The 25,921-nt window shown below is 40.1% G+C and overlaps 2 protein-coding genes across 4 annotated transcripts; both read right to left on the bottom strand.

The window, feature by feature from the left end:
• Positions 1 to 1,004: 1,004 nt before the first annotated feature.
• Positions 1,005 to 5,926, bottom strand: cluap1 (clusterin associated protein 1). 3 transcript variants are annotated; one of them, XM_047587403.1, is made up of 14 exons: positions 5,848 to 5,926; positions 5,320 to 5,387; positions 5,118 to 5,229; positions 4,927 to 5,011; positions 4,646 to 4,825; positions 4,198 to 4,293; positions 3,841 to 3,924; positions 3,583 to 3,716; positions 3,240 to 3,381; positions 2,882 to 2,954; positions 2,682 to 2,792; positions 2,264 to 2,313; positions 1,950 to 2,009; positions 1,005 to 1,352 (listed from the first exon to the last, which is right to left on the bottom strand). In XM_047587403.1, exons 2-14 carry the CDS (start codon positions 5,339 to 5,341, stop codon positions 1,164 to 1,166), a joined length of 1,338 nt encoding a protein of 445 aa, XP_047443359.1. In that variant the 5' UTR covers positions 5,342 to 5,387; positions 5,848 to 5,926; the 3' UTR covers positions 1,005 to 1,163. The 3 variants fall into 3 exon arrangements, with proteins under 3 accessions (XP_047443359.1, XP_047443358.1, XP_047443360.1); XM_047587402.1 differs by having other exon boundaries at positions 5,615 to 5,917; XM_047587404.1 differs by lacking the exon at positions 1,950 to 2,009 and having other exon boundaries at positions 5,615 to 5,917.
• A 6,857-nt stretch (positions 5,927 to 12,783) lies between these two features.
• slc5a5 (solute carrier family 5 member 5) lies at positions 12,784 to 22,801 on the bottom strand. Its single transcript, XM_047587876.1, has 17 exons — positions 22,695 to 22,801; positions 21,160 to 21,570; positions 20,763 to 20,828; positions 20,595 to 20,646; positions 20,087 to 20,154; positions 19,528 to 19,682; positions 19,201 to 19,341; positions 18,248 to 18,377; positions 17,755 to 17,843; positions 17,231 to 17,343; positions 16,945 to 17,015; positions 16,525 to 16,611; positions 15,863 to 16,065; positions 15,623 to 15,720; positions 15,310 to 15,395; positions 14,959 to 15,051; positions 12,784 to 14,811 (listed from the first exon to the last, which is right to left on the bottom strand). The coding sequence occupies exons 2-17, from the start codon at positions 21,523 to 21,525 to the stop codon at positions 14,740 to 14,742; spliced, it is 1,890 nt and encodes a 629-aa protein (XP_047443832.1). The 5' UTR covers positions 21,526 to 21,570; positions 22,695 to 22,801; the 3' UTR covers positions 12,784 to 14,739.
• Between the last annotated feature and the right edge of the window lie 3,120 nt (positions 22,802 to 25,921).

Here is a 25,921-nt window from a genome sequence, read left to right as displayed (position 1 = left end):
TTTCTCTTTGCAAAACAAAGATTTGGAATTCATGTGTAACAACGTAGTGATAATTGCCAGATTATATTACATACATGTAGATGTTTTTTTTTATTTATTTATTTTTTAATTTTATTGCTTTTAAAAATGTTTTGAAAATTGTTTTATTCTTTAAAGATTGGAGAATAGAAGTGTCTTAAAAGTATTTAACCTTCTTCAGTTATATATCGAATAACCTATTCATTATACAGTTGAGTTTTCTATTTGAATACCTCTATCTACATGTCAACAGCCTTAACTGTTTACTTCCTAACTACAAAGCGACATTGCTGCCAAAGATCAAACGCCCTATCCTACACCGCTTCACATAATTTTGAATTTATCTCTTGTGACCACATGTTCATGTTGCAACTGACTCCAAATAATTTCTGATCAATGAGCCCTAAATGTCTCCATGGATCACTGATTGCAATAAATTAAAATTGCAACTGTTTCCTTTTAGCCATCTTTCAATTTCACTTTTATTTATATAATGTTAATAACAATACAAATTGTCTCAAGACACTTTACAAAATCCAGCCTGAAACGTCCAGAGCGAACCTGAAAGCTGAAACCTGAAAGCGACAGTGGAAAACTCCCTTTTAACAGGAAGAAACCATGAACAGAACCCAGCTCACACGGAGGGACCCATCTGCCTAAGGCCAGCCGGTAGAGACAGGAAAGAGAAAGAAGAGAGCGACAGAAGAGAAACATCTGTCATAGATACATACATCTGACTAAAGCAAACATGTAGAACCTGATGATGATACAAATACAAGATGTAGCTGATGATGTTACTTGAAATTACATCTTTTATGTCTAAACGTCCTTTTTGGTCACACTGTATTTTATTCAAATGTAAATAGTACAAAGAAAATCCATCACTGAAAGCTTAAGTATAAGCTATCAAATTTTATTTCAATACATGACTGACAATAAAGTAAAAAGTCATGTTGCTGCTGTCTTTTAATTAATCAGAAGAGATGTAAAAATGAAACCCTTATTATTATTTTATTATGATGAATAATTTTCACAAACTTTAAAGAACAGGAACTGGATATGGATGGTTAAAGTTCAAAAACCTAAATGATGGTACATAGTCACTGGAACATAGAAACAGCTGGAGCTCATCTGTGTGCCCTCCATTAGAAGTCATTATCACTTTCCTCCAGCAGAGGGGGCCTCATGCCTCCCTTGTAGGGACGACTGCCACCTGATAATGGTCCCTCCAAACTGTCATCCTCCAAATCTTTGCTCTCTTCTTCCTCCTCCTCTTCCTCGCCTTCCTCATCTTCCTCATCATCCTCGTCCACATCAATCTCACTGTCTTCAGTCTGAAACGGTGGACAAACATGGTGATTAAGTGATTAAATATCAATGTCAGACTTCCTTCGGTAACTAGTAAACACACAGTGTGAAACCCCAACTACACATAGAACCTGCTAATGTCTCCTAACTACTCCAGCCAGATAAGGGGGCCTAATATATTCTGTAATAAAACACACAACAATTGATGCAAGAGGGAATCCCTGTAGGTTAACATGTCCACCAGGACTAAGTATTAACCTAATTTAAAGGAAAAATCCATCCAACTTTAATACTCTTAAAACCCAACTTAAAAAATATTGCGGTGTCTTTCATAGACACTGTATATATAGTGTGTATATATAGTGTGTGCGTCCCTTATGGTTTAATGCAAGTGCTCATCCACATGTGCTCTATGTGTACATTTTAAATCTCTGTGCAGCTTCTCTTTCAGCAGGTCTACAAGATGTGGTATAATTTCTCCTCCCACTCCAACTTGTTTATTTATTATTTGAAGCAGCTGAAGAAAAGACATTTTTTTCCTGCATCAGATTTAAGGATGGATTTTTTTCTTTAAATACTCAAGGAGGAACAAGACATGACGTAGAGCCTACTCCGACACAAACCTTTCCTTTCCGCTGTTTTTTGGCATGGGGAATTGACCTTCTGGAAACAGCTAAAGACGCCTTAGGGAATATGAATTGAGCGGCAACAACAGAACAAAAGTAAGTATGAGGACGGTAAGTCGGAAACCAAAAGGGGTGAGCTCAGAAACACTGTAAAACACAGGTGGCTGAAAGTGGCAAATAAACAACAGCGAGTCATTTCCCGCGAACACAATTTAAGATCGCAAAGAGTAAAACAGAAAAAGAATCTTTACTCTTCACTTGACAGACACAAAATGAGAAAAAGCAGAAGTGACGACTGTGACATTACTAACCTCATCGCTGTCACCACCCTGCATGTTCCCGATGAAACGCGCTCCTCTCCCTTGGTTAATAAAAACAGAAAGCAATGCAGAATTTAAAACGGAAGCAAGTACATGTTGTTGGTAATGGTAGGTCTTTTACAGGAACCATATTTGCCACAAAGAAGTGGCCTATTGTCGTCTAATGTGACAACGTGTACGTTGACAAGTGTCTGAATCAGCACTATGTTCTAATGGTTCTAATGTTTACATTTGTTTACCACGTAAGGGCAAGAAAACCATGTAACTTCACTGACCTAGATTTTCTACATGAAAAGTAAAAATTCTGAATTTCCAAGTATTTCAATGAGTGCTCTATAAAATGATTAATGTAACTACTTGGGATAATAGAACACAAAGTAAAGAAAACAATATCCCCTTTCCTGCGTACCTGCCATGATGCCATTTCTTGTGGGCCGAGGCTTGGACGGTCGGACCTCTTCAATGTCACTGTCTGAACCTTCGTCCTCTGGAACGTCCATGTCAGAGTCCTCGTCTTTCACTGCAGGAAAAAAAAAATATATGTTTAATAAAATAATCCTACAACGCCATAAAAAGGATATGGATTTGCTTTGTTTTGTTTCATCTCACATGAACCCTTCATCAGATCCTTCTCTTCCTCTCTTAGTTTGTGCTGCATTACCCTCAGAGTGTTTTCAGCTTCCTGCAGGAGACAGAACAACATGTGTGGAAATGCTGCTGTATGTTCAGGCAGTTTCAGCGTTAAAATCAATCTCTGCTTTATTTTATACAGAAAGGTGGTCTAACTCTCATCTTAAGGCCAGCAGAAGTGATTTCTTTTTTCAATTCAAAAGAAAGCTTTCCAAATTCTTAAGATTAATCCAAACTGTCAAATCAATGTTGGTGTCTTTTTGTCATGCTGAGCATTATTGAGATAGTACTGACACACATTTGATCAAAGGTATGTTTGAATGTTAGACGGACAGACCTCAAACCTTTCCTGTTCCAGTCTATGGTATTCATCCAGTTGAGACTCCAGGAAGGTGAGATTCCTGTACTTCTCTACGAAAGTATCATATTGCTTCTGCAGATCTTCCTCGATCTTCTCATATTCATCCATGAACGCTGGCCTAATAGATAAAAAGAGGAAGAATAAAAACGTATTTTGCAACCACTTGCACGGTGAGGAGAAAAGGCACATGTACAGTATCAGTTAGTGAAAGTTTAGTTTAATGACTTGTCAGTAGAAGTTATGTTTAATTGCCTGCTGTAAGTTGCTAATTTTCCTATGAAAATATGTCTGTCTGCTACCTGTCCGGTCATAAACTGACCTTACACTCTGCAACGTCTGAAGTCTCTTTCGATTTCTTTCCAGCTCCTGCTTCTTCTTTTCTATCTTGGCGTCCAGACTGGTCTCATCAGACACAACGTTACTCAGCATGTCTTTGGTCTTTTCCACACTTTCCTTGAACATAAAAGCACAGAAGCAAATTTAGTGCTCCAGTATTTGACATTAGACATTAGACTGAACAGGCACCCGGGGAAAGAATTTGGGAATGAAATGCAAATTGGCAAGAATTAATACAGACCAAAACCTCCTTGATTGCAGCTTTGAGGGCCTTTTCTGTTTCATTGACCTCCAAGGGTCTAGCAATGGCTGCCGTTCTCATTTCCTGTAAGTGACATAAAAACAAAGTCACCAAAGTAATCGCATGCCCACTCTTATTGATGCCTATTCAAACAGATTGCATTGAAGCACAGTTTTTCTTGATAATTTTACAGAAAAGGGGACCCATTGATGCTCATCAGTAATAAAAACAATGACATAATAATTGAAGTTTAAAATGTTACTTTGTAGGCACTGAAGCAAAGAATACAAAAAATAACACCAAGATCAATTAATTCAAAACCAAAAATCACAAAATCATTTCTGTTTTGTCCCTTACCCTTAAATCCACCTCTTTTCCTAGTAAATCATATAGTGATGCTCCTTTAGAGGTGACTTCGGATGCCAGCTGCCGAGCTGCTTTAAGATCTGAGATCTAAAGTGGAGACAAAGTGAGAAAAATAAGACACACTTGATTTTCTCTACTAACTAGGATTTTATAAGATCAATTTAAAAAAGAACAAATGAAAAACCTTAGATGAAAACCTTATTCTCATATCAAAGTTTTGAAAAACGAAATATTGAATAATACGGAGTTGTTTAGTCAAATATTATGTACTGATTACACTGTTTTAATCTGAAAGCATAACTACGTAATATTTGCTTAAAATAAAAGTGTCAAAAACCAAATGTCACTGTATATCCCTTTTTGAACATACCACAGTTGACAGTTTAGTTCTTAGAAAACAAACAAACCAAACATTAACAGCTTTAAAACTGGATCTCACCCGTGAGCCGAGGTCGAACTTGAACTTGTTGTTGTCCTCCTCCACCTTTTCTCCCAGAGCCATCTGTTTGGTTTTCATTGCATTGTACAGCACGGAGGTGATCTTCAACATCTCTTTCACTGCGTAACCATCAGCCTGGTAGAGACGCTTGGTGTTCAGCTTGATGTGAGCCTTTGTCGCCTATAACCAGGAGAAGACACCAGTTATGACTGACAAACAGCAAGGCTTCTATTGACAGGAACAAAAGGCACAGTTTGCAAGAAGTTAAGACAAGATGTCACCATGAACTCTGCCACAGCCTTGATGAAGAATATTCTGTCTGACTCTGTGTCCACATCAGTGGGAATATCAATCTGTGGCTCATATCTAAATGGACAAAGAGAAAGAGGCGTATATATATCACAGTGGCCTCTATTACATGTCTATACATGGTCAAAACTAAGTATATCCAAGTAAAAAAACTGAAGTACACCTCTTTACAAGCCATATAAGGATTTCAGCCACTAGAGTGAAGTTAGGTGTCCTGAAGTTCTCCATGGATATCAAGCGAGGATATCCTAAGGCTCTCATCATTTCTGTGAAATCTGTCAAATACAACACGGTTAGCGTTACACATGTTAAGCCATTTAATATCCATCACATACAACAGGAAGAAGACAACACACACCACTTACTTCTTAAGTCTCTGAATGACATTATGACCAGCAAGAACTGTAAAGCAAAACGTACACTGATGTTTCCTCTGAAAGCAAAATAGAGAGAGGTGAGCTATGGAAAACAAACCACTGACTCGTTCATTAAGTATTGTGTCATTGCCCAAACTCCAATTATCTCTGTCAAATTTATGAAAGTACACAAACCACGGTCCATATTGCTATTGTAAGAAAGTAAAGGTTAAAAATTCTACACAGTTATGTCATATAATCCCTGGAGATTTCCTCCCTGTTATTTCGTTTTTGGATATCTTACCTTTTTGTTCAACCAACAGTGGTGTTTGAGAACGTGGCCTCGGTATAAACAGCACAGTTGTGATTACATAGTCTAGCTAGCTTGTCGCTAGCAGTACGTTAGCAAAAAGCTAACAGTCAAGGCGCCGGTGGCTAACGCTAGCCTAACTTATAAACAACAAACATTGTAGTTTAACTGGCTGTCGTGCGGTTATCGAAAGGAGCATGCTGCATCTACTATGATGAGTTTATTACCCGCTGTGCAGGCTAGTAGCTGCTCCTTCGCCTTTTACCACAGATGGTCTCTATGGAAACAGATTCTTGTCCAACGGAAGCCCAACGCGACCAAAAAGTGCGATGATTTGAGTTTCCAAACGTTCAGTCAGACAGACAGACAAGTATTCTCTCTGTGCAGAATGCAGCAGCTTGCCTTTTACGAGGAAAATAAAAATGGCCTCACTACACTAGATTTCAGTCCATTTTAGGATCCAGTTTTGTATTTTAAGAGTCTGAATAGCCGACCGCCACTCTACTTGTCTGAATTATTACATGGTCATACTCCAGCCAGAGCACTGAGGTCACAGATGTCCCCAGATCTCGGAGCATTTTACATCATTGTTGAAAACAAACTTTTTTACCCACATAGGAAATTAGTAATTGGAATCATATATATCAATAGAGTAATCATTTACATTTGGCCTAAATAAATTCAAAATATTCACTACATATATATTATGAGTCAAACACAAACATCCAACCGTGTGGTCTTTATGTGTAGAAGAATTAATGACTTTCAAAAACTGTAACACGATTGTTGAAGTTTTATTTGTATAAAGAAAATCAGGCAGAAAATAGGCTAATGAGCAGCGTCATAACTTGACGCCAGTATTTGTGTGCCCGTCAGTCTGGCTCGCTCTGTAAATACCCCACCTAAATGGACAAATGTTCATTAAATACACAAACAGTGATATCACACATCCCTACCCGTTACTCCAGAAACAAATGGAAAAGTGATGAATAAATAAATGAATAAATAAAAAAATACCTACAGATATTTGCCATAAGTGTATAAATAAATCACTTAATACCTAAATATATTGTTAGTCTAGCTCACTCTGTAAGAACTTCACCTAGACGCCAGTTTGCACTTTATCTTTTTTTGCAAGTCAAGTCAATTTTAATTTCTACTTCCTGCTTCACTTTCAACAATGGTGACTGAAACTTTTGGTAAAATGTTCAGACGGAATTTCACCGAACACGAGTCATAGAAATGTTTGTATCTCTGAACCTCCTCAGTTAACTTTTCCAATTCATTATTGATGGACCCAATTGTAATTCCAATTTAGACTAATACAGGTACATTTTCTAGCAGTTTAAAGTGCCTCCCAGGTGAACTTAAAGCTTCTATGAGGTCAGGAGACAGTTCTGGTTACAATTTACTTTTTCGTAACATGGAAATACATTTATCTTTCCATGTTTTCTTCTTCAAGAAGCAAACAATAGAAACCCAGAGGGTGGGTCGTCACATTTGTCCTTTAGATTCAGTTAGAGCAGTTCCATATACAACCTTTGTGAAATTTTGCTGCCATGAAGTGATGAGACACATGTGATGATGTGGATCAGAAAATCTAAATGAATGAAATCATCAGAAATAACAACTGTCACAGATTATGAGCTTAAAAAGTCTGCCTGGAGAACAAAATTTGCCTATTTCATTATTTTTATTTTTTTCATTACTTGATGTTTTGTTTTTTTATTTATTTTTTATTTTATTTTATGTTTTATTTTATTTATTTTATTTTATTTTTTTATGAATGCTACATATTTTTTATTAACACTAAACAATATTGAAAATTCTATGTACAACAGATGTAAGAAAAACATTGAAAGGTTTGAGGAAAAGACAGGAGGAAGAGATGGAAAAGCATTGAAAGTTTTGAGGAAAAGACAGGAGGAAGAGATGGAAAAGCATTGAAAGTTTTGAGGAAAAGACAGGAGGAAGAGATGGACAAGCATTGAAAGTTTTGAAGAAAAGTTAGGAGGAAGAGATAGAAAAGTATTGAAAGTTGTGAGGAAAAGAGGTGGAAGCAGCAGAGCTGAAAATGTAGAGGACAGGATCAGGTATTGATACATTAGAAGGAAAGAAGGAAGGAGATCTCCGGGAGGTTTCTAGATGAAGTAAAAGAGGACGTAAAGGTAGTAGAGATAGGGGATAGAGGATAGGGCAAGATAGAGGAAGGACCGCTGACTCCCTGGATGCAGGTTTCACTCGGGGACACACATTGCGGTTTTGCAGGCTTTCCACACTTGTGAGAAGAATCTGCTAAATTTCGATTCCCTTGGTGGTGGACTGGACGGGAAATGCAGATGGATTTTCAGATACTTCAAAACCGCATCGTCAAAAGCTGAATCCACTGACATTACAGCTAACAGCAGTGATTCTGAAGACCCAAATTCTCTGCAAAGGTCTTTCACCATGGCTTTGGTGAGTTTTTTTATGTTGGTGCCATTTACTCTGAGAGTAATGTCAGTGGAGCTGATCTCACTCAAGACTTTGCCTGTCAGTCGATCAATTATTTGGTTGATTGTATCTTTCTGTATGACCCTCTTGTTTCTCTTGAAGGATTTGATAATTATTCTCATGATCAGACAAGTCATAAAGTCGTCGGCCACAGATGAAGAACCAACTGATTCTGCTGCAGGTTCGTCTCCTGACTCTACAGAAAATTGTCCCATTCCGAAACCAAATGAGTCGCCAGTAAAAACTGGTGGAGGCGAAACATTTATTTCAGGAGATGAGATCAGATCTTCTGAATCAATGTAAAACCTGACAGGCTTGGATATTAATTCAGAATGTACTGAATCATATTCACCTGACGAAAGTCTTAAATAATGAGACGTTTGTGCCTCCTCATTGTTGGATTTCGAGGAGCCCGCCGAGGACAGCACCGTCGTCATAAGCTTTTCTATTTCAGTGAACGCATCAGACACTTCTTCAACGTGGGCTGTTGGTTGCGTCTCCCTCTCCTTCCAGAGCAGTACCTGCTGCAGGAACTTTTTAGCTGAATCCTCCATCATGGCATACATGACTTCAGGAGAAAGGTGACACTCACTGTTATCATCATTTCTCCTGAACTTGGAGAGGACACAGTTAAAAACTTTCTTTCCCACTGGAACTCGAGGGGTTTCACATGCGGGGCCGACCATTAGATGCGTGTATATTTTATCAGTCAGCTCCTTTGAAAAGTCGTTAATTACACGGCTGTACATATTTTCCTGTGTGCTGCCGACATTTTGCACAGCTTTGGGTGACTGATTTAATATTTCTAGCATCTTGTCAATACCGGGTTTGACGGTCTCAAAATCAAGCGAAGACACGTTTATCACTACACTCCTCTGTGACAGTGTGGAAGGTGTAGATTCTGGAACGCTCCCTGGTAAAAGACACTCAGGCTGGTCTTTGTCAGTGTGTTCAGAAGATTCTTTTTTTCTGATAGGCATCCGTCACCTCCGCCATCATCTTCTCAAACTGTCTCCTTACAAACTTAGAAAACTGCTGTGCTTTAGTCTGCTGGTTGACATCAGCACTGTTTCCTAACAGAGAAGACAGTGAGCTGAAGAAGTTTTTCAGCTTATCCACCAGGAGCAGCCTATTAAAATGAGGTGTCGGTGATGTGACACTCTCACAAGAATCACAGCAATGCAGTTCATCACTTATGGCTGTGACGATTTCTGACGCCGCTGCTCGAGCCTCCAGAAAGGTGTTAATGGGGGGCAGACCATCCTCGGTCTCTTCCACCAAGTCTGGAGACTCGCTGCAGATTCTCATGAGGATTTCACTCACCGCTTTTCTCACTGAGGGTTCAGCGACTAGAGACTTTACCTCTGCAGAGTCGCATCCCTCTGGGGCTGATAGTATCTGTTGTTTTGGTGAAGCAGCTGAACTTGACTTCGACAGTGATGACAGTGCCGTTTCTGGCCGCTGACATACTCCAAGACACTGATGTCTAAGTCTGGCTACCAGTCTTTTCAGACAGGTGGTAGCGTGGATCACCATTTGATTTAGACGGCCAATACTCGACATGGAGCCGCTGACATAAACTGCAGGCTCTGGGGGTTCAGCAGAGCTGTTGGTAGCCAGAGAAAGAACAGACTTTACCTTCTGGGAAACCTCGCTCTCAACCAGAGCTGTCAGCTCTTTAGCATCCTCACTTTTAAGCTGTGGGACGTTGAGGGCGACAGCAAAGCTGGCGGAGAAGGAGTCTCCCAAGGTTGTACTAAAGTTTTCCAAATCTTCTGGTACAGTGGGCAGAAAATCAGTAGTACCAGTGTGCTGTTGCCGAATCATGGGAAGGATGATTCTCAGCACTTGTACAGAAATACTTTGCACAATGTCTGTGAGCATGTCAGCCAGTGCAGCTTGTGTGTCTGAGTCACAAACATCTGCAGCGAGCATGCTCCACTGTGCCGGAGAGATTGTTTCAAAATGTGTTTTGACAATGGGCAGAAGGTCCTCTGGTGTAATAATCACAGGGCTGTCCACCTGGACTTTGGAAATCTCCACTGAAGACATTTCTATGTTTGTTTTTTTCATGTGGGGGTAAAGAGTAAAAGTTGGTAAACAGTTAATTTTCACTACCTCTAGATACTTAAGTGGCCTGGATACTAGATACTCACGGGCCTGGATACTGGATATGTACGTGGTCTGGATACTGGATTCTCACTTGGTCTGGATACTAGATTCTGACGTGGTCTAGATACTAGATTCTGACGTGGTCTGGATACTAGATACTTCCTTACGTGTGGTCCGGAAATCAGGAACTAAAACTTTTAAAACCAGATCAGCTTGAATATAAGGAAAATCCACAGTGACGTCATGCAAAAAGATCAAAGCCACTCCAGGCTTTGATCTTTTTGCATGACGTCACTCGTTTACGCATGCGCACTCAAACGCTCCGCTGGGGCCACAAACATGGCGGACACATTCAGTACGTTTACATGCACGTGAAAAAAAAAACGAATTATTGCCTTAATCGGACTGTAACAGGAGAACTTAGGTGCATGTAAACACGTTACTCCGATTGAAATCGGAGTTCTCATTATCCGATTGAGACACCCAGATAATGCGACTGGAATTCTATTTTCTCTATACAGTGAATCGCATTTTTTCAATTGGATAATGCGTGTGCGCATGCGCCACAACCGCCGCGTTGGCGTGTGACCCCGGAACAAAAATATCCAAGAAAGTTAGTCATAGAAGAAGAAAAAGATAAACGCTAGAAGAACGGTCTGAGGGATATCGCGCATCTTACCTGCACCGGAAGTAGCGAGAACATTACATACGAGATTTAAAAATGTACCATTATCCATATGGTTGTTGTTTAAAATGCCAGTCTGCTGCTTCAACAACTCTTGTTCATTATATCACGTAATAGGTCAACCGGAAATGGGGCTGTGTTGACGTGATACTAACCCGCTGAAAAGACACGTATCGCCACCTAGTGTGGAGGAGGAGAACTGTTATTCGATTTTCTTGCGCTGCATGTAAACTGAGACTGGTTTTCGCAATTCGCAAATTGTAGGCATTACAGGCAACCACGAACACTTACCTTTTAAAATTGCTCCACAAACAGACAGTATACAGAGGGGTACATTAATAGACAGTAATAGATAGAAAGATCTTTATTGTCATTCAAAAATACACCCACAGGTGCACACATGAACGAATTTTCGTTTCAAATGGCTCAGGCGCCAACGCTTAATGCACATTTTTTCTTAAAAATTGAACAAAAGTCTCCAGAAACAAACTGTAAAAAAGTATAACAGTAAATGCATAAGAATAAGAATATTGCACGGATTATTCACCTGGATTGGAAAACAGAATAGTTAATGGGATACAATAGCATATTATTTTAAAATAATTGGTGAATTAGGTTATTTTGTTTTATTATTATTGGTTTGATTTAAAACCGAGTAAACGCACTGAACACATGTTGCAGTATTGCCGACAGCCGCGGGGAGGCGACACCTCTCAGTGTGATCCACTGGTCTTTTATATTATCTAAAACTGCACTCCTGACGCAGAGCATGATGGAGCAATCTGGCGAACCCCCTCACAACAACAACAACCACCCGGCCAGTAATGAACCTCCTGCCTGCGGCCTCCACAGTAAACGCCTGAAGGAGCTGGAGAATGCCGCACTGCAAACCACTTTAATATCACGGATGGAGACGGAATCCGGGGCGGACGCCGGGAGCTGGACGGAGCAGCAGCCCGGGGAAGGTGAGCAGTCGGACGGCTTGTCCTTGAACCACCGGCCGGCCCCGCCGCAGTTGAGCGCGGACACCGCGGTGGAGGAAGAGGAGGAGGAGGAGGAAGGAGTGGTGGAGCCGGGGGTGAATGTGGCCAAGGAGCGCGTCGAGGAGGAAAGAACCCTGACGGACCATTTAAACAAACGACTGCTTTCCTCGTTTCTGGAAAAGCTAAACGAAAGGGACCTGGCGCTTCCCGGCGTTCAGCGCCTGGACTGTGCTGTAGCCGACGAGGACTCTAACAGGGCCGCGGATGAGTGGTGAAGCACCGGGCTGAAGAGAAGTGCCGCAGCGGCGACATGGAGGTTGGCTGAGGGGTTCAGGACCAACGTGCACGGAAGCACAACATTAAAAGACAGACCTGCTGTGTGGAAACCAGTTTAATCTGGAAGAGTGTATGAAAATGCCAGGTTTAGTTTTGTATTGCGAGAACGGATGAAAGATTAAGAATGCAATAAATGGCCATCATGTCATACAAAGCGCTTTTGTACTTCTTGGCGTATTTGGCAGCCATGATGGATACGACCACGTGGGTTCATCTAAATTCATTTAACCATCACCAGGTGTCAGTATACACCAAGAATACATCCGTGAAACCAATATAATGATGTGAATGATGTTAAATAGTGGTAATAAAAATAAAAAGTGTCATACTGAGTCAGAGGTATAGTTTCAGACTGAAATACCTACAGAAACAGACTGATCAGCAGAATTGATTAAATGGGTTGAACTGGGCACATGATCCTTAGGTGAGGATTAAGATTTGGGAAAATGTTGTACAGTTGCATCATATTCTCACTTGACACCGACATTTAAGACAACTTCTGGGGCACTGTTTAATGTCGGTAGATTTAAAGAATGAATGCAGTCACAAAGTCGTTCAAATGCTGAATATATTTTTATTTAGAAATGTGTGTTGAGCATGTACTATAAAACCTACTTACAGAAAGTAGTACAGAAAAGACATCAAAAAAGCAAAAGTGGGATATAATGGTAAATAAAAATACACAGTGTAACGGCATCACAAACATAATTTTTCAGCCATAGTGCTGCTTTCAAATGTTGATTGTGAACTTGTGGTTATAAAACAGGAAGTGGCGGTGACACCAGCTGAGTATTGTGAAAACACCACTGAAAGGAAAATGTCGGCAGCAGGAAAGCTAACAAGCATGCAACCTGATGTTGGAAATGCAAAGACATTATGAAATGATGAGGCTGCAGAAAATATATACATTTTACTCCTGACGTGACTATACAAATAAAACTTACTGTCCACTTCCACCATATTTGTGGACTCAAATGTAACTGAAAATTTAAGTGGTGCAACCAAATCCGGGACCACAAGAGAGGGTTTTATGGTAAACAACTCCACTTGAAGGCAGCATTACTCCACCAACAATGTGACACTTTGGCAGTTGCTTCTGAATACCACGATAGTCACTGGTCAGGTATGCTGCCTTCAAATGAAACTTGTCAGCCCATGGTTATGATAAGTCGTGTGTCAAGGAGCCACCGAGGCAAAATATGCTGAAGACAGAGTAACAAAATGAAGGAAATATAAAAGTGTTATAAAAAGATGTATTTTCCACAGATGTAGTATTATAAAAAATGAAACAGGACTAAATTGTAGTACGTCAACATACCACCCACTTCCAATATTTTGGGAAATGTCAGCAAGCACGTCACAGCCTGTGAGCTCTGACCTTACTGAACATTTCCACTCAACAAGGATGTGAATACCACCAGACGGCGGTTTTTCTTGTGTAGTTTTCTTTTAAACAAGGTGAACTTGACCTCGTTTATAGACGGCGTTCACCCACCAACTACTGAGCTTTAAGAGCGTATTGACAAGCGCATATAAGGCTTTTGTCAGAAGACCCTAACCCGACTAGGCAGAGGGTTAGAAGAGACGTGACTGACGGTTCATTTGAACTTCTATGAAGTTGAAGCTGTAAAGGGGGCGCGCAGGACAAGAAAATTTAACTGCACTTTAACCGATTGCTCTTTTGTCAGCTTACGTGTCATAACTTATCTTGAATAGCACCTCAGTATGCCAGTTGTTCATTGAGTCATTTCTCATTATAAAAACCAATCAATTATTCAGTGTCAGACCGAACAACATGATTTTTATTATCTTGTTTATCAAGATGCTTCCGTGTTAATTCCTGGCTTCTGAAGTGATAGTACTGTTTGTGTTGGATTATATTTGATAACAGCTGTGCACACACTTGCCGAGCAAGGCTCCTGGGAACCAGTTTCAGCCCCGTGTGTTGTGGTTTTAAAATGTATTTGTCAGTTTCACCGCATGTTCTGCACCTCACAGTTCAGTGGAAAACAATTGTTCTTTCATTGTTCCACAAGAGAAGTCCCTTTAATAGGAACATTTCGGTTCATTGCAGTAAAACAACACATGTAAAGGGTCGGTCTGTTACGCAGCTCATGAAGAGGAAACAGGGGTCAGATTACAGTAAATGTGCACACACGCACACACACATGTACACGTGTGTGTACACACACCAGACTCGGATAACGCCGGTCGAAGTGCAGGTGTGCGTCGCTACAGCTAGGGAACCTACCAGAGGGAATCTCCAGATAAAAAGCCTTTCATCACACCTGAAGGAACTTGATTAGAGTCTTAATGCTTCTTGGCAAAGTCATGAAGGCGCAAATGCAACTCCTAATGTGGCGGAGACTTACACTACGGTCAGATATACAAAGACAAAACAGAAGAGGAAAAAAAGACGTACAAAAGTTGACACCGCGATGTGCGCTGGTCACGGCATAATACGTTTTAAACTCCTAAACTCTGACGCGTGATCTGATGCTCCATTCTTCTTAGGCGTTTGCGTCATCTGTGTGCACTTGTATCAAAGGTACAATCTGTGATTTATCTGCCTGCTGCTCCACCTGCAAATAAATAAACAGGAAGTTTATGTGCTGTAAAATAGAACAAAGAGATCAGTGTTCTACAACGCAACCCATAAAAAAATAAATGGTGCAAACTTTACTGATGGGGATGAATGAGTTCATGTATCATGTGTGTCATCTCTTTACCTGAGTAATCTCGGTCATTCTCGCAGCCGGCTGCTCTTTATCCCAGCTCGAGCGGCGCATAACACAGGGAAACATACTGGACATGGGGACCGTCTTTAAAACAAACACAGGCAGCATATTTGAACACGTCAATGCAGCTATTACGTACAAGAAGGAGAAGCATGATGTTACTGCTGCATTTACAAGGCAGTGGATGTAGTGAGTTTCTCAGAGCTGTGAACTGCATGACCTTAGACTCTGAAAGCTTGTAGAAATCAAATGGAGAATCATGCAAACTCCACAAGAAAATCTGAACCCCAGGATAACATATAAGATAACATACAATACATGTACATATATTATAGTACTCACTCTCAGTCCTGACATGTCGTCCGCTGTCTTTCCATGCAGGTCCCACCACAGCAAACCTGGTTTAATCTGATTCCTCTTTGTTGGGCCTTTGATATGACAAGAGAAATTGCTCAGTTTTTGGAGTAACTTATGGCTTTCGTACGACGTAGTTAAAAAGAGAACGTTACAAGCTTTCGTTGCAGTGCAGTTGTGTGAGCGTAGCTAACTCACTGGAGTTTACTGACAGAAGTTTGAATCAGCAGTTGTCAACTGTGATCTAACACAACAGCAACCTCATTTCAATTCTGTCTGAAACTGTGGTTTATTTTTTTACCTGTTGCGTAACTCACGATCACCCCGACCAGGACGACTGAGCTAGTCGCCACGGCTCCGAAGTAGAGGTAGGACATGGAGTAGAAGCCAAGCAGGCCCCTAGATTTGTGAGGAATCAAAATAAACATTTTGTTTTTGAGGTGTTATTCGTCTATATCTGTACCAGAATTAAAATTGTATTTTTTGTGTATATAAAAAGAAACTTTATACAGCTGATCTAACCACAGGAAGGAACACTGACCCGTTGTTCTCAGGGTGAAGCGGGGTGAGGATGTACTGTTCCTCAGGGTCAGGGATGTTGTTCACGGTGATGTTTCTGAGTGCACAGCCGTCTGTGAAGCTGGGAAGGACGCCCATGGTCTTCTCAGTGGGTGGATAAAGAGTTGAACCAACAGCCAGCCACAGAGAGGCACAGAATCCCGCTACTATCCCTAAGTACGCCCCCTAGAAGACAGACAATAAAACCATCAGATGAGACATTGTCGAGAATTAGCCACTTCATGCCTGAAAGTGTGTTTGTCCAGTGTATTTGTTTTTGTGTCATTAACGTGGTCTGATCCACATTTTGGGCAAAGACATTTCAGTCATCTGACTGTCTCTTGGAGACTCAGCTTTTCTAATGCTAATCATCAGCTTCTAACAGACAATCTGACTCAACATGAAATAATGTGGTGTGACTAAAATTACAAGTACAATACTTTATTCTTACGTGAATGAACGATGTGGGTAGGTAAAGTAAGTAGAAAGTAAAGTGAAAAACTGTTCATATTAAAGCAACAAATGAAATTACATGTTGTGAGCAGATTATGTCTCACTTGTTTTCTGTTCAGTGGCACAGTTATGCACAGTTTGCACAATTTAAAGTTTTCTTTTTTGTTGTTGTTATTGTTGTTTTTCACTCACCAGTCTGTTTGTTCCTGGGAAAAACATGCCCAAAATAAAGACGCCCAGTAATGGACCGCTGACCACACCCATGACAGTGAACGATCCCTGGAGAGAGAGGACAGAGGATACTCTGGAAAACCAAAACTTCATTTAAAAAAACAAACAAACAAACAAACAAAATCAATTGTATATTGCAGTTTACTTTGAATCATCACTCAGAAGGCCAGAAATCGAACATTTTAGATTCTAGTGTTTGTCTCAAATATTCTTGATAAAACATGATGTTCAGTCTTTCCTAATACAACAGACAACATGCAGCTGTTACAGTGCAGACTGTGTCCTTTTGCTCTTACATTGTTGGATTTCAACAAATATTTTGGCTGCATTATTAATTAGGTGTCATACAGCATAACACAGTATGTGCTGTAAATATTGTACCTGAAGAACTCCCCAGTCCAGGAAGGAGGACAGAGCAGCTACGGTGATGCAGCTAATTCCATACAGGAATGCTTAAAAGACAAAAGAGAGACTTAAACGCGATATCAGTGTGGCAGAAATATGCACAATATGAGTTTTTAGGTAAATCTGGGACCAAGCGTTTTACAAAAGGAAGCGGGGTAACACAATATGTAGTCTGAGTGATTTATGAAAGGTGTTAATTAGGTTCATCCGCTTTGAATACAATCGCATTTCATGATCTGATCTTCAGTGAGACTAAACTTACAGAGTCCTTTGGACATGATGACCAGCCTCTTCTGGGTCATGTGGAGCAGGTGGGGTTTCAGCAGATCCTCCATCGTCACTGCAGCCATGGCATTGATACTTGTAGAGGCCGTGCTGTTAAAGAGACACTTGGTTGGTAATGAGTAATAATGAGCTCATTGACTAATACTCGTTTTATTTGTCTACTATCACAAAGAAAAGCAGAGTGCTCAATGGTATTTTCATTTCAAAGTGTTGGAATCAGAACGCTATCACCGACACCAGCCTGAATTTTTACGGTTTTATCGGATCGGAAGGGAAATCGGTGGTATCGAACGTCAATAGCTTCAACAAAAACTGAGCAATCGTGAAGGAGGATCTAGTGAAGGACTGTTATATTAGATGCATCTGTTCTTATTAGGGTACCTAATGATTTGTAGTGGACAAGAAATCTGGTAAACATGTAAAATAAATATTTAAATAAAAAAAACTCAAGCAAAATACAAGTACAGCAACTTGGTGTAAGTTTAAAGAATACTGAAATACCTCAGAGTCCCACTGTACGCGCAAGCAAGGAAGAGGCCTGGGAATCCTGGGTAATCTTTGAAGATATCCAGCACAAAGTAGGGCATATACTTCATCAGACGAGCGGGGAAATAAAAGTGAAAGAGTAAATATTAGTTTAACATCAGTGTGTACAGCTGACAGTCAGTAAATACACCTGAGCGGTCAGTGTTGTTTGACCTTGGCTATATCAAAGCACTGGAGAGGCAGGCTGCTAAAGTAAGCACTTGAAATGGCAAGAGAGATAATCTACAGCAAAAAATCACATGTTAACATGTTAACAAATAATGGACGGAGTTTTCAAAGAAAACTGATAATGTTTCAACCTGACCCCGAGATTAACATCAGAAATATCCAGCTGACCCAGTTCGCTTGACAGTTACAGCTCCAACCTTTAAACCCCACATCACTCAGATCCTCAGATCCCTACTCGTGGATCAGTATAAAAGAATTTTTTCTGGAACAGTGTCAATACCAGATCAGGGGCAGAAATCATCCCAGACTTCAGCGGGTCGCAGCCGTTGTAGTAAGCAAACATGACGATGCCGCAGGTAGCTGCGCTGGACACAATGAGGCAAAGGCCCACTTGGTTCACAAACAGTGCCCTGCAATCAAAAGCAAACATCAGGTTGGCACTATTTACTCCATCACGCCGCCGTGAAAACAATAACACAGATTAAGGTGATGATTAATCTGTGACCTAAATCTGTCAGTCAAAATACGCACGTGAGGAAGCTGAGAAATGAGATGTTTATTTTTTGACATTGAGAGTAAGCTCAAGCTTTAAAGGGAGAGTTCAAATAAATCTTATTTAATAATTATAATTTGTTACTGCATCTCCACTATCCAGTGTTACTGCTGCATAAAATGTTTTGCAGGGGAATAGCATCACAAAAGTAACAGACAATGGTTCTAAGACAATGGCGAATAAAACTTTCCCCCTTCTGATCAAACACAGATAAACAAAGGAGGAAGTGTTGTTTTGTCTTCTGTTTTGGTCTTACCAGAAGTATGGTCAGTAAACATCACAATCCATTATATTGCTATTTCATGGTATGACTATGCTCCAAGGAGCTGCATCTTGGCTTAGGAGCGGTTTAATGGCCTCAGATAGCAAGCTTTAGTTACTGCTATTTGTAAAGATACTAAAATTTGACAATTGGAAATGGTAGCGGAGCAAACTGATGAGAAATAAAAAGCAGCATTTGCACTGCGCAAACTTATAGATTAGGAACCTTTTAAGGGCTGATTCATTGCCACCACAGTGTCTATATTAAGTTCTGGGGGAACTTATTTTAACTGAGTTTGTGGATATGGCTAGCAGAAGGTCAAGTATGATTTCAGCCAACAATCTATATGGTTACACAAATGCTAGTATTTGTAGGCTGCAGTCTATTTATGGAACCTAAACCTGAACTGACTACTCACCACTTGGCGTCTTTCTCTGTTCGGCAGGAGATGTAGCGCTGGACTTGTGCTTGGTTAACTCCATACATGGACAGCCAAACCATTACACCCCCAACAGAGAGGGTCCAGAAGGTGTAACGCCTCTGTGGGTCGGTGTCAAAACTGGGGAAGACCATCACAACCAAGCGTTACCACGTGACCAACTTTGACAGTAGGTAACCTGACAGACTGATAGACCTAAACTGATGCTTTGAGGCTTATTACATGGTCGTTTAACGCTTAGCTTGACAGTATAAAGACTAATGGATGTGCTTTCAACATTTATGCATATATTGAAAATGTTTGTACTCATTAAAATTGATCCGTGATCCATTGTATGCGATCTCCAGGACCTGTGCAGGACCACCGACCAGGATTGTGCCGTGGATGAAGATGGCCACGAAGCCCGACAACATGACAATTATCTGGAACACGTCTGTCCAGATCACAGCCTTCATGCCGCCCTGGGCACAGACAATGTAGACGACAGACAGAGAGAGAGAAAGAAAGGGAGACAAACACATCATTACTTGATACAATTGGAGTAGACTCTTTGAAATATTCTTCTTTTTTATTGCCAACTGAAAATAGGTTTGTTGTAACAGAAACGTGCATTTTATCAGAAGCACTGATATCATAAAGTTACTCAAATAAAATTTTTGGATTTTTTTTTCTTGTACACCTCAAACATCATGTCATTGGACTGATTTCATCTGCAGAGGGACCAGGTCCTCATCCAATAAGATAATTGGATTATTTTAATGTGACCTAGAGTGCAATTCAAGTCAGCTTTGCTGAAGTAAAACAAGATGAGTCCAAACATCTAAGAAGTAGCTGGTCTGATTGGAATATCAAGATGTGTTCTTACCACTGTGGTGTAAATGGTGCAGATTAACCCAGTAGAAAACAGAGACGCCCACATATTGAGTCCAGTAGCTGCAAAACACAGATGAACCAAGAGTGAAATGGAATAACCCTTTAATTAGAAGACTTTAAATGTTAAACTATAAACAGATACTGGTCATTAATCGTGTTTATTCATAGGGCAGCGGTTTCTATAACGATGATCAGTGCCCAGCTGAGATACAGTATCCGCTGTGAATATAGACAGTACACTGCGAACAGCAGTCGTGTGCCAAAAGCAAACCCTGAAAATATCACTTGAAAACATGTTTGTAAAATGACTCAAACCCCAGAGTGAAAGGTTTCCCTGGAGGTTTCCTTGTTTCCATATCACTATTAAAGTATTTACCTTCACCTCTGGGAACCCATCCAATTCTTACTAATGGACAAACTAGTTGATAGTGAACCTTGAATACACATGGTACTCCTCTGACAAAAAGGTATAACCAAACAAAAAGGCAACCGTAAGTTACCTTGGTTCAGGATCAGTGCTGGTGCATAGATGACAATCCCTGTGTAAAGAAGCTGAAAAAAAGTACATTTAAGAAAATCAGTCACCACAAAGACAAATAACAGACCTCATCAAGGGCACAGACTACTTTGAACTTTGCCTTCAAAAAACACAGTGGCGTCTGTCTTACCGTCGCAACGATGAACTGGACACTTCCAAGCAGCTGCATCCCTCGGCCAAACCTCATCTTCAGATACTGTGACAGGCAGATGGCCGGAGTTACATAACATCACAGAGTATCTTTCTTCACCTTCCATATTTATCATGTTTGATGACCCAAGGGTGCATTTCAGCAGCTTGTCAGAGCCACATCACACCAGATTAATTTAAGTAGCCAGTAACCATAATAACAGTCAAGGTTTATAAGCTGATTTACACTGGAGCAGAATATAAGGACAATACAATACTAAAATGTGATGCATTGACCTGTTAAAGAGCTATTGAGAACCTGTGAGTCAGTTTTGCTCCATCCAACATTACTACAACACGTGTAGAAGTGGGTAAATAATTTTGAAGCCCATTATTACCTGATTGGTGCTGGTGATGCCCAGTCGAAAGAAAACTGGCATGAAGAAGTAAGCTGTCAGCAGTGAGTTGATGCTTTGTCCGAGGCACATGTAGAGGAATTTGTACCCGTAGCGAAAGCCTTCAGCGGGAACACCCAGAACCTGGACCGCTGACATAAAACTGGCACAGAGAGACAGCCCAACAGGCACAGCTGGCATGTTGCGGCCACCGGTGAAGAACTCCTCAAAATTGCCGCCCTTCGGCTTCTTCCTCAGGGCCTGGAAAAGTCCTATCGACATGGAGACCAGCAACATGCAACCGAAGACCGCATAGTCAGCCAGGACGAAGCCGGCTCTCTGTGCATCACTGGCAGTTGGATCTCCCATTGTTGGACCTTGATGATCTCTACCTTATCGTGAGAATTGGTGTATCTGTCAGAGTGAAACATACAGGAGATGTCTCTAGGATATTCGAAATCAGTGTGGAAGTCAGTATTTATTGTATTTTATTGGTTAAGAAGTTAAAAAGGATAACTACAATAACATCAGCGGGGTCATACCACAGACAAGGTGTTCAGAGTTGTTCAAAGTGACAGGAGTCAGTTTTATTTTCATCTTTTTAGTATTTTAGTAATTCAGTTTTGTCATTAAAGTTGATGGAAAAAATGTCAAAAAACTTTGTATTCTGAATGATATGTTACATTTTTATTTTGTCAACACAGGTGAGCACAAAAATGCCAAATGCAAGAATGTAAGAGTGAATGGTTACTGGTTGTACTATATTTAACAAAAAAACATGTTTTAAAGTAAACCCCCCCCCCTTCCAGCACCACCACCACAGGTTCCCCCAACCAGCCCCATCTGTTCTTAATGTATTGGAATACAAAACATTTCTGATAACTGGGGTTTCTGAATGTGTCCCCCACTCAACTGTCAGGAGAAACAAAACTCACAATCAAATGCTATCAGAGCTTCCATCATTCTCTATCTTTCTCACTATCATTTTCCCACGATTACTCTGAAAGTAAGAGTCACTGTACTCAAAACTTGTACTCAAAATTTCCCTTAACGAGTCTGATGTGTTTATGTGTTTACTCATTCGCTGTGAATACGAACTGCTGGTGTTTCTTTACTCTACTGACAGTTGAGCTGGATCAGAAAGATGCTTGAGTTAAGGCCAAACAGCTAGTGTCTCATTTCTTAGAAGCAATTTAGCAAGTAGACCTGTTACTCTCCTTTAGTGCATTTATATAACATACACACAAATTCATCACCGAGGATGCGGCGGATTGTTTGCCCCAATGATTTCATGCAGTTGAAATAAATAAATAAATACATACATGAATAAATAAATACATACATGACTAAATGAATAAATAAATAAAAATGTAAGCATACAAAACTGCAGACTTGCCATATTCCCAAAAAAGCTCCAAGTATGCTCCTACCACAGTATAATTTAATTTAAACAGGTATAAGGCATAATAATCTAAAACCTGCGGATAACCAATATAATTGTTGATCTAAGTCTAGGATCTGATTGTAGTTGCACTCACCTGCTGTTGAGCGTGATAAAACTGATCGCTGCAGCTCCACACAGTTCAGTCACTGGAGAAAGAATGTGCTGACAGTCGCCTTCACTCCTCAGCTGCTACTCTGCGTCCATGCAACGTCTTGGCTGTGCACGCCCCTGAGCACATCACCGACCACTCATTGCATGCAAGCGCTCAGGTCTTTTAAGGTGGGATGGTCAGGTGAGGTCAGCAGTTGGATGTTTACGATGCAAGGTCAAGCATTTGATGGTTAAGTGGTTAATGCTGAAGGAGAGGGGGAAAGTAACCTACTTTCTGCAGCTGATATCCTGAATCCTGATTGTGAGCGTTGTATCGCATGTTTGCCTTTGTTTGTGTGTTTGAGAAAGTCGGCTCCAGAGAAGGGAGGTGGGAAAAGTAAAATGATAACTCCACAAGGCTTAAATTAAAGGTTCTTTGCCCCTTTTCTTTATTCTGCAAAGTTATTTCTTAATTATTGAGTTTTTATTTTTGAAAGAAGTCCCTCCCAGAGCCCAAGCCGACCCCTTAATCTCTTAATTTATCAGCAATGCAACCATAAAACCCCTCAACGTTTCCTTAAGGATTGGGACTGTTGCTGATTTACTTTCTGTTGATGAGTCATCAGCTGATGGTTTCAAATTCAGCGCAGTCCACATATGAAGTTTGTAGAAGAGGCAGCCACCTTCATTTTCACTATCGTAATCTATTGTTATCAACCACTTGGTATCTCCTTCCTGCATTTTCTCATTTTATGCCAGTTGCTCTCAAATCTATGCTTTGAAAATGTTGCAAGCTTTGATGAGCACTTTTTTTTTCAATCAGACAAGAAGACAGAAAGGTTGCTATTTTTTCACCAGTCCATGCTGTGGGCAATGCAGCGGGTACGAGTGGACGAAGATGTTGATCACATCATTCCCTGACCTGGAACATAGACTCCTGACTTTAAGCAAGCAGTTAGGACAAAAAGATTTTGTGTCTCACACCAGTACAAAATAGTACAGAGAAACACTGATAGAAGAAGAGAACAACTCATTTATTTATTCATCTGTGGAGCGATATGGAAATATGGCATACAACAATCCCACATACCTTATAAATTGCTTAAATGTCGTGTGCATTTGTACATTTTTTGTTAAGGTTACAACTCCATAAAATTTAGACTGGACATCAGAATTACAAAAATGTATTATAATAAATCAAGTATTTATTTTAAAGACTATAAAAGAATAAATAATTAATAAACTACAGTTCTCAAGTAAATCTCACCGTCACCTTATCTCAGCATTATCTTTGTTTTTGTGTGCCCTTGAACCAATGCAGGAAGTTTGTGTGGCTGCTTTTACGGCACGTGCGTTTCTGGCACATTATTTCTTCATTTGATCTGGCTGTTCTCCAGTGCCTTTCAAACATGTTGTTGATACGTCCTCTCCTGTACAAAAGAAATACAGATATGAGTGATAAACATGAATTTAACCACAGTTAACTGCACCTTTACGAGCAATATAATATCTAATATAATTAATATTATATATACAATTATATATACATACAGTTGAGGCTTGGATTTCACCTTAAGAATAAAAACCTTCATAAAAAATGCATTTTGTGTTTACTTGCCTTATCTTTGACAAATATTTAAATTCGTTCCAGGATCTGAAAAGTTCCAGTGTGACATACTGACATACATGCAAAAAATAAGAAATCAGGGGTGGGAGGGTGGGGTGGTGGTGGTGGTGGTTGTGGGGGAGTGGGTGGCTACTGTACTTAAGCGTTAAGTTTGTGCCCTTCAAAGTAGTGCGTTTACACTATTTGACCTATTTGATTTCCGGCTGCTTCTCACAATTGTTTGTTTTGGATGAAATAAAGATGGGACACATCGAGCAAAGGTTGACTGCATATGTTTGGAGATCGTCACTTCTTATGATTCATGACTTGAAAGTTTTAGTTGGCATTGTTAAAAGTGAAGCATTAACTACGACGCACAAGTATAAATTACTTGCACCTGCGTACGCCTACGTACGTTGGTTACGGCATCAGGTCCCGCAGTGCTTTAAAAGAGCCTTAACCTCCTGAGTCCTGAGCTTTTGTTTTGTCAAAGGAGGATAATTTCCTGTTCTTCAGCCCAGGATCTTTATACCTTTTGGAATGGATAGTTTATCTGTGCACAAATTCCGCAACAATTTCTCACGTTTAGGTTATTTATTTGGTACACAGAGAAAAGGTATTGATTCAGTGCTGACACTTCAGCATATCCACCTTAAGTGTAGAAAAAAACGAAGCCCTCATCCAAGCAGACACAGTAGCCTTTTTCTGCCTAGGCTCCAACCATACAGAAGAGAGAAGGGCTGCCTCTCATGTGTCAGTGAATTTCCATGTGTAGCTGATTGGCTTTATCTGGTTTCCAGTGTGTGAAATATTGGGGTGTGATTTACCCTAGTCCGTGAGCAAGCTGCAGCAAAGTGGAAAACATTTCCTCATATGGTGAGATAGCGGAAGTAACAGTCTTCCTTTTCCCAGTGTTATACACTAAGGGCTAACCCCTTAAAACTCCACAGTTTGGTATTTGTTTTTAATTTCTCCAAGGTATTTAAGATTATAAGGACCTAAGAAGTATAAAAACTAAGCACCATCTTTGAGCAGGAAGTAGTTTTTGGTTATGTAAGAAATTATGAAACTGAACATGGCTGGGCAAAGATAGAATTGCAGTCATGAATGCACTTGCTAATTACCGAAGTTATAGCTTATAGTTATAGCTAGTATCAAATACTATTGATGAAATTTGTAACGTTTGCGTTTCATATTAAACTAGAAAAGTTAATAAGCATAAATAAATAAGATTCAACTGCAAAATTTGATGAGGTTTTCAGAATCAAAATTACTTTATTAATCCCAGGGGGAAATTACTTTTTGTACCTTTGTCACATGATCAGCTGTAGTGAATTAGCTAAAACGCTCACTAACATGGTTTTACACCGACTAGTATCTAGTTATGAGGACAAACCTAAATCTTAATGTCCCCACATGAGGACGGATCATCACAGGAGGTTAAGTCTGAGCTTAATCTGTACCTGTTGTTGAGTCATTTTACACGCTCCACACATTTTCCACAATGTAGATCTTAAAACTGAAATAAAGTAAAGGCAGTTATTTTATTTTTATTTTTTATTAGGTTTATGGACAATGCGCACATACACCAAACAGTGCCAAAGACATGAATAGATGTGTGCATC

Source organism: Mugil cephalus, chromosome 6 (genome assembly GCF_022458985.1).
Source record: "Mugil cephalus isolate CIBA_MC_2020 chromosome 6, CIBA_Mcephalus_1.1, whole genome shotgun sequence".
Classification (NCBI taxonomy): Eukaryota; Metazoa; Chordata; class Actinopteri; order Mugiliformes; family Mugilidae; genus Mugil; species Mugil cephalus.
Note: the sequence above shows the minus strand (reverse complement) of the source record. Positions and strands in the feature narration are given on the sequence as shown.